Source organism: Pyxicephalus adspersus, chromosome 5 (assembly GCF_032062135.1).
Source record: "Pyxicephalus adspersus chromosome 5, UCB_Pads_2.0, whole genome shotgun sequence".
Lineage (NCBI taxonomy): Eukaryota > Metazoa > Chordata > Amphibia > Anura > Pyxicephalidae > Pyxicephalus > Pyxicephalus adspersus.
The window spans coordinates 9,035,142-9,043,436 of NC_092862.1; the positions used below are offsets into that span (position 1 = coordinate 9,035,142).

The 8,295-nt window shown below is 41.9% G+C and overlaps 1 protein-coding gene across 1 annotated transcript in view; it reads right to left on the bottom strand.

Annotated features, from left to right (window-relative positions):
* Positions 1–6,531, bottom strand: part of PHF20L1 (PHD finger protein 20 like 1) — a 62,387-nt gene extending 55,856 nt beyond the window's left edge. The window contains exons 1-2 of the mRNA XM_072410644.1: positions 6,381–6,531; positions 4,641–4,753 (exon numbers count right to left, since the gene is read on the bottom strand). Coding sequence (XP_072266745.1) covers positions 4,641–4,753; positions 6,381–6,386 — 119 coding nt within the window. The 5' untranslated portion in view covers positions 6,387–6,531. The remainder of the gene's footprint in view (positions 1–4,640; positions 4,754–6,380) is intronic.
* Positions 6,532–8,295: the final 1,764 nt, after the last annotated feature.

Here is an 8,295-nt window from a genome sequence, read left to right on the forward strand (position 1 = left end):
ATTTAGGGTTTTACAACAAAATGGAAAGGGGAGGGGGGAGGAGAAGGAAGGGGAATTTAGGTAAAGAGAAGGTGGGAGGCAGAAAATAGGGACAGCAAAGCACTGCACAGGTTATTATACATTACAGCAAAGGCTTTAAACAATGGAAAAACAGTACAAGACAAATATAAAACTGTATAAAATAGTACAACAATTCCAAAAAAAAAGGAAAACAAAACTAAATTATAAAAAATAATATTCCTTTTATATAACTGTATGGGGATCAGGTTGTTCCCAATACCTGTATCTCGTCATGAGGTATCTGGAAAACAATTAACAATGAAAGGGAGAACAATGTCAGAGCATAACAACCGAAAAATTATCATATTCCCAGGGACCATTGAGCCAAGGTATGTCTGGTTACCTTGGAGATCTTGGAGAAGTGTCAATGTGGCCCTTAAAAGCATGACTTCCACCCTGTCATAGTACCAAGAGGTCAGAGAGGGGGGTTAGCATGAGGACGGGGAGGAGTGTGCAAGAAGTAGTTTTGCTATTAGTCAAGATGATGACGGTGATGGGCTCAGGTAGCTGACGTATTCTGCCGACATAAGAAATTGAGACCAGTAAAACCACGTATTGAAAAATTGTCTACCTATTCTTCATAGCAAGGAAGTCATGTGATCCTCCATAATCCTCCATGTGGAGGATCTCATTGATCCTTCGCAGTCATAACTGAATGGGAGGTGAATCCGCCCTCTTCCAGGGATACATTAATTTGCAGCCACAACCAAGTGTCTGAGCACCGATTTCCTGAACATTTTTTCTGAAAAAAGGATTGTGTTGTATAAGGAAGAAGGCGGGTCCCTCGGGGATCTGGCAATCTGTCATGCATTGGGAAATGTCCGTAACCGAAGACCAGAAAGATTGGAGAGCGGGGCAGTCCCAAAATATATGTAGGAAGGATCCAAGTGCCGATTGGCATTGCCAGCATTGATCTGATACTTCCTGTATGCATTTGTGTAGTATTTCTGTCAGTCTTGCGGAAGGGTATAAGGTATAAAGTGTGTAAAGGGCATGTCGGATACCCCCGTTGCCCACGCACAGCTGCTCAAACGTGGTAATAGATCTGGCAAACAATTCCGGAGGCACTAAAGATCTGAGACAGTGGGAGAGCTGCCCCGCCCTCCAGTAACCCAATCCAAAATCTAGAGACACCGAAGACAGCTCAGCTCTCCCAAGCCACCTCCGTGAAGTAAGGAAATCATTTGCTCTAAAAATCCCCTTTTTGTGAAGGTTAGTAAAAATGTGGTCCTCCAGTCCCAGTGGAAAGGCTGGGTTCCAAAGAATGGGAAATAGCCGAGATGGAAAGAGTGAAAGTCCAAGTCTGTGGAGGTAGCGAGCACATAAATCCCAAGTGTAACCTATCGTGTGGTGTGCTTTAAGAGTGGGAGCAGAGGAGACTTGGAGCCATGGTAAGGAACATAAAGGGAAGGGGGAGGAGCATTTTTCTAACATTACTTATTGTTTGGATCTACCATTATAGTACCAATTTACAACTCGAGCTAGGTGAGCTGCTAAATAAAAATAAAAAAACATTACAGACTCCCAGCCCTCCCGCAAGCTTCGGATGCACCAGTTGCGATCTACTGATTCTGCGGGCCTTATTGGGCCTGATGAAGCTAAAAATTTAGGCAGAGAGGATTTTGAAAAACAAGCTAGTTATTTTGATGGGGAGAGTATGAAATACATATAGGAACCTGGGCAGAACGTTAATTTTAATTATATTGATACGTCCTATTCAGGAGAAGGCCTTCTGGTCCGACTTGTGGAGGTCTGTTTGGAGGGAGTTAAGGAGGTAATTATTGGAGAACAGATTAGACAGGATCCGGGTTATTTTGATTCCTAAATATTGAAGTGAATGGGACTCCCAACTAAAGACGAACAAGAGCACTGGGCAGCTGACTTGAGAGGTTAATATAAAATTTGAGAGGGAGCCGTATTCTTCTAAGGCACTAGGTAAGTTGGGGCGCGAGGTGACAGGATTTGAAATTGCAAACAGGAGATCGTCGGCGTATGCCGCAATTTTTGGGCACTTAGAACCAACCATTAGCCCCTCTATGTTCTGCGAGGACCTTATTGTGCGGAGTAAAAGTTTAAGGGTTAAAATGAAAATCAGCGGCGACAATGGGCAACCCTGGCGTTCAATGATGTCCCCTCTAAGAAAGCACAACTTGAAACTGTCATTCCTCAGCCAGTGATGCCCAGGGAGAAAGAGAACACTGCTCAACCCAAAATGCCTGGATGTTTGTGAAATGTGTGAGTGAAATGAAAGTGATATTCCTAGGACCAGATACCTTTGTTACCTCTAAAATAATGAGCTGCAAGGGCTTTTAAAGCAGTTTTGGGTACTGTGGCTATTTACTGTTTCGCAGACCAAGGTTTTGAAGGTAACAGACTCATCTGAGCAAAGAGGGCGCTGAAATGGTTTACCACTCAGCTTTCTGGAAGGAGCTTGACAGCTCTGATCCTTGAGGTGCTTTGAGCTGTTTCCATTCTGCACATGACATGAGGAAAGGGATGTTTCTCAGTATCCTTCTATTTGCCGTTTTGGGAATATTTATTGTTGTCCCAGGAACCCCAGCAGCAGTTGTAGAACCCAGAAAATACAGATGGGGAGGGTCACATATCAGGTTTAGCATAGCTGATTGAACAACAAAGCAAGAGTTTAAGTATCTAAATGTGTCTTGTTTTCAGGCTTCTGCAGTCCCTGTATAAAAGATCTCAGGCTGGAGAAGGTAGTGAACGCACAAGCAGCCAATCACTTCTGTAATACAACAAAGTGGTATAATGTTTCCTGTGATCTACACTAACCTTCCCCTTTACAGATGTCAATTTTCCAAGATCCAACAACCGCAGAATTTATTTACATCCAGAGCCATCTTGGTTGAGCCTGCACGATACAGCCCTATAGACTACATAAAGGAGAACTAAAGTCCCACTTTACTAATTTAAAGATCCGATAGGTGGTTATTGTAGTAGGGGGCAGGTGATGTGCCTTCACCAATAACCCAACTTACCTGCCCGATCGCGCCGTTGAAATGTAACAAAGCTGAGATACGCATGCACAACATCATCTTTGCTTGCCAGGGAAACGCGACAATCTCGGCTTCCCCTCGCTTGTGCTGGGGTGACGGAACTCCCAGTTATGTCATTCCAACACAGCCAATCAAGATAGCCAAAGAGAAAAGTAAAGGAAGATGGCGGCGCCCTGCTATGGATTGTGGATAGATCACACGGCTTTAGTTCCTCCCTTATATTTATCTTTATTCATACTGTTGGAATGAGGTTACAGTGCCTTAATACATTCAGTTCTAAAAATTGTTTTCTTAGATACTTATTGTAGTTTAAAGTCAAAATTAAAGGACAGCAACAGGGTACCCAATGGCATCACTGTGTTTGGTCATATGTCTTTAGACGAAAGCATCGTGTCTCCTGAAAGCATTGAGACGGGCCTCTCTCAGGCCTAAACATAGTATCAATCACTATTGTACATTTCATCATAGATTCATCTAATTTACATTGTGCTCTGAAATAGTATTACTATTTGGCTTCCCCTTCAGCACAGGGAAGATAAAGCCAAAGTTGTCAATCACTGCATGTATGTCAATCACACTTGTTTTATGTGGCAGCAATTTGTGTCATAAATCAGTGGTCAGAGAGACTGTTTAGAGATGAAACTGGTTAGAAATGGAGATGATGTGGTTTCTAATTTTAATTAGACAGAATTAGGGGTTAGCTACTGACTTTTTCACAAAAAGTTTACAACTGTATATAAATGACAACGCTGTTTAGTATATTTATGCTGAACATTTTGAGAAAAGGAGTTGATCCAAAACAGACACTATATTATTTGCCTGGGTAATGAAAATTGAAAGGTTTCCTTTACGGTGGGCAAGTGATTTTTAAACTTTTATTATGAGAGAACCCTTAAAAAAACTTTTAGGGTTTTCAGGGAACCCCTTTTTTAATTACTAAATCCACAGCTCACAGTACATTAGTGTGGTGGTCAGTGGGATGAATGCCTTTTACAATGCTGGCCACTGGGAAGAATGTCAACCTTAAGGATAGCCAAAAAGATCATTGCTATCACTTAAACTTAGAGTGCTCCGAGAACCCCTAGCAACCTCTGGAGGAACCCTGGTTCACACTGGGGTGAAGCTGACAAAAAAATGTACATATGATCCAAGAATATTAAAGCAGCTTTTAAAAAACACTATAGCAAAGGAGCAGTTTCTTCTATAGATACCACTGGTCAGCCATGTTGTACAATGTAGTGATAATACTGGAGTGCAGAATGCTAAGTGTCAGCTTATACCACTGCACTACATGTGTTGGCCTGGTATAGTGTCATTTACTTTGAATGGCACATTAACAATTCTTTACAATCTGAATTGCAGTGCTTAGCAATACACAGTCGCACTGCTATGTGTACAATACAAAACTGCAGTATGTACTATTTAACAGGAGGTATACTCACCTTCACTTATCCATTTCCTTTTGCAAGTGGGCTAAATAAGCTTTAGATAATATACAATGAATATGACATTACCTTACATGTTAGATTGTAGATTATTATAAAATATCTCATGAGTAACACATACCATTTTTGCAAGTAGTCCTGCGCTTCTAAACGAGCACCAATCTCAAATGTGATCCCAGGCCGAACAGGCGGCTGTTTGATCATCTTTACTTCTTCCATCATTCCGTCCACCACCTTCACAATAATAAAAAAAAATTACAATCATTTATTAAATGATCTATCTCTCTGTGGCACCAGCTCTGTTTTGTTCAATATCTCTGATAAGTTTTTCTAATATTGCTTTGACAGGTCTCTTTCTAGCTCCTGGTGTCAGCTTTCTTTCTACAATCTCTTTCATCTTTTTTTTTGTGTTGCTGTCCCTCTCTCTACCTACCTTCAGCTCTACCTGGCACTTTTTTTCTCTCTTTCTTTACCTGGAGTCGTCTCTCTCTCTTTTTTACCGATTAGTCGGTTTCTCTTACTTGGCATCTCCTTTTTTTCCTCTTACTTTTTCTCTTATTAGTCGACTTTCTCTTACTTGGCATCATCTTTCTCTCTTTACCTGGCATCTTATTGCTCTGTTATTTACCTGGAGTCAACTCTCTCTCTCTCCACCTACCTGGAGTAATCTTTCTCTCTCTCTCTCTCTCTCCTTACCTAGAGTCGTCTTTTTCTCTCTCCTCTAACCTGGGGTCATCTCTCTCTCCTTACCTGGAGTCGTCTTTCTCTCTCTCCTTACCTAGAGTCATCTTTCTCTCTCGCTCTCCTTACCTAGAGTCGTCTTTCTCTCTATCTCTCCTTACCTAGAGTCGTCTTTCTCTCTCTCTCTCCTTACCTAGAGTCGTCTCTCTCTCTCCTTACCTAGAGTCGTCTCTCTCTCTCTCTCTCTCTCTCTCTCTCTCTCTCGCTCTTTACCTGGCGTCATCTTTCTCACTCTCTCTCTTTACCTGGAGTTGTCTTTCTCTCTTATTTACCTGGCATTGTTTTTTTTTTCTCTCCCTCTTTCTATTTACCTGGCATCTTATTGTTCTGGTATTTACCTGGAGTCATCTTTCTCTTTCTCTCTCCTTATCTAAAGTCGTTATTCTCTCTCCTTACCTAGAGTCGTCTTTCTCTCTCTTTCCCAACCTGAAGTCGTCTTTCTCTCCTTATTTACCTGGAGTTATCCTTTTTCTCTTTGTCTCTGGCTCCTAACCTGGAGTCGTCTTTCTCTCCCTCTCTTTTCTTGGCATCTTCTTTCTCTCTTTATTTACCTGTAGTCATCTTTTTTTCTCTGTCTCTCTCTACCGGAGTCGTCTTTCTCTCTCCTTACCTGAAGTCGTCTTTTTTTCTCTATCATTCTTTACCTGGAGTCGTTTATCTTTCTTCCTACCTGAAGTCCTCCCTTTCTCTCTCTCTTTTTACCTGGAGTTGTCTCTCTCTCACTTTACTCAGCGTCATTTCTCTCTCTATTTACCCGGCATCATCTCTCGCTCTATATATTTACCCGGCATCGTCTCCCTCTCCCCCTCTCTCTTTTGACTTGGCCCTGTCTTTCTCAGGCTGTTTCTGTGGTCAGCACTCCCTCCTCCCTCTCTCTCTCTCATTTTGTTGTCAGCTCTTTCCCATGTCAGCCCCCTCTCTACCTAGTGTCAGCTTTCCTTCCTTCTCTCTCTCAGGGCTCACTTTCTGATTTCAGGGCTCACTTTCTGATTTCAGCTCTCTCTTTCTGATTTCAGCTCTCTCTCCTCCTCTCTCTTTCTGATTTCAGCTCTCTCTCCTCCTCCCTCTCAGGTGCCAAGGTCTCTCTCCCTCTCTCTCTTTTTGGTATCAGCTCTCTCACCTCCATGTAGTCTCCTCACAGCACAGGCTGGGGGGAGAGGACACAACTCCTCCGTCACTAATTCCGGGCCGTCCAGTCTCCGGGGAGTCTCATCCTTTCCAGCAGCCGCTTCTCCGCCGGACTCCCCTCCCGTAGCTCCCTCACAGCATCTCAGCCAATCACGTACTGAGACGTCACGAACCTGAGCAGCACGACTTCCGGGTCAACGCGTCCGACTGGGACGCACGGCCGCCGTCTCCTAGGTGACGAACAATTGACTTCCGGCGTGGCTTGTTGGCACTCCTCCTGCTACAGATCAGCTGATTAGTCATGTGACTAGCAGTGTTGTCTGGGATGGACCACAGTATAGAGTTGTGAATTTTTGTCTTCCTGTACTGAGTGTTACCATCTTGTCCCACTGATTTAACCAATGACACAGGAAGTGCAATAAACTCCTGCAAAAGCAGTGCTGAACCCACCCATAAACCGTGCCATTACCCTGTTTATCATGTATCCATCATACTGTGCACACCACCTGATAACATTAAATATTCAATCATGACTAATAAAAATAAAGTATCTTTTCTTTTTAATTCTAAGGTTATACATATCTGGACATAATAATAAAACTCATCTGGTGCTTAGAAGTTTCTAAAATTAAAAAAAATCTAACATCAGGTATAAAACAACACAGCACATTTCACCGTGACTTTATTTTTTTATCATGCCATGTGTGAAAAACTAAGTTCACCCCAAGAGTCACTAGCTTGGAGTCACTGGACCTGATTTACTAAAGCTCTGCAAGACTGGAGAAGATAGACTATCAGGATAAGGAAGGGATTCTTCACTGTAAGGTCTGTGAAAATGTGGAATTGGCTCCCTCAGGAAGTAGTTTCAGCAACTACTATAGATTGCTTTAAGAAAAACCTGGATGTTTTTCTAGAAGCACAGAATATAACTGGGGATTAAGGCTTTAAAATTAAGGTAACAGTGACTGTTGATCCAGGGAGCATCCGTTTGCCTCGTGGAATCAGGAAGGACTTTTTTCCCCTGTTGAAGCAAATTGTATCAGGGTTTTTTTTTGTCTTCCTCTGGACCAACTATGTCTATAGGGTTTTATATCTGGGATATGTTTATCTCCCTAGTGGTTGAACCTGATTGACTTATGTTTTTTTTCAACCTAACCTACTATGTAACTATGATAACATTATGGGTATTGTGGTTATGGTTATGTTTTATTATAAGAGGGGAATTAGGTTGATTGTTAATTAAGTTATATTCAATGTATTATATTGGTGTTATATAATCCTGGTTTATTAATAATAATAATAGAGTGTTATGTTATGTTATGTTAATGTATGCTTGCATATCAAAAGTGTAAAATGTCTTTGTATTTTATTTATTATTGGATATTTGTTTGTTAATTACTTGATTGGTTAATTTATTTAATGGTGGTTAAATAAACAGCTGCTTGCCAGCCAATTTAAATCCAAGATTGGTGTTTGGGTATTTAATGGTGGGGGAGTGGTTGGTAAACAGGTGGGGGGTTAGTGGGAGGTTCTGATTGTAGTGGTAAAGGGTGGGCTAGAAGGTCCGACCTACCCTGGTCGAGGTAATTGTGTTTTTCCTATTTTATGCTTAGTTCTGCTTTAAAGTCCAACCACAATATTTCGATCAGATTGAAGTCTGGACTTTGACTTGACCAATGTAACACCTCAAATCTTCTCTTTTTCACCCATCCTGTTGTAGATTTGCTGGTGTGCTTGGGACCATTGACCAGTACCATTTCCCAATTTCGGCTGCCTTACAGATAGCCCCACATTTCACTCTAGAATATTTTGATATACAAGGGGGTTCATGGTTGATGCAACGTCTGCAAGGTACTCAGGTCCTGTGGCTGCAAAACAAGCCCAAATCATCCCCTCTCCTCCGCCAT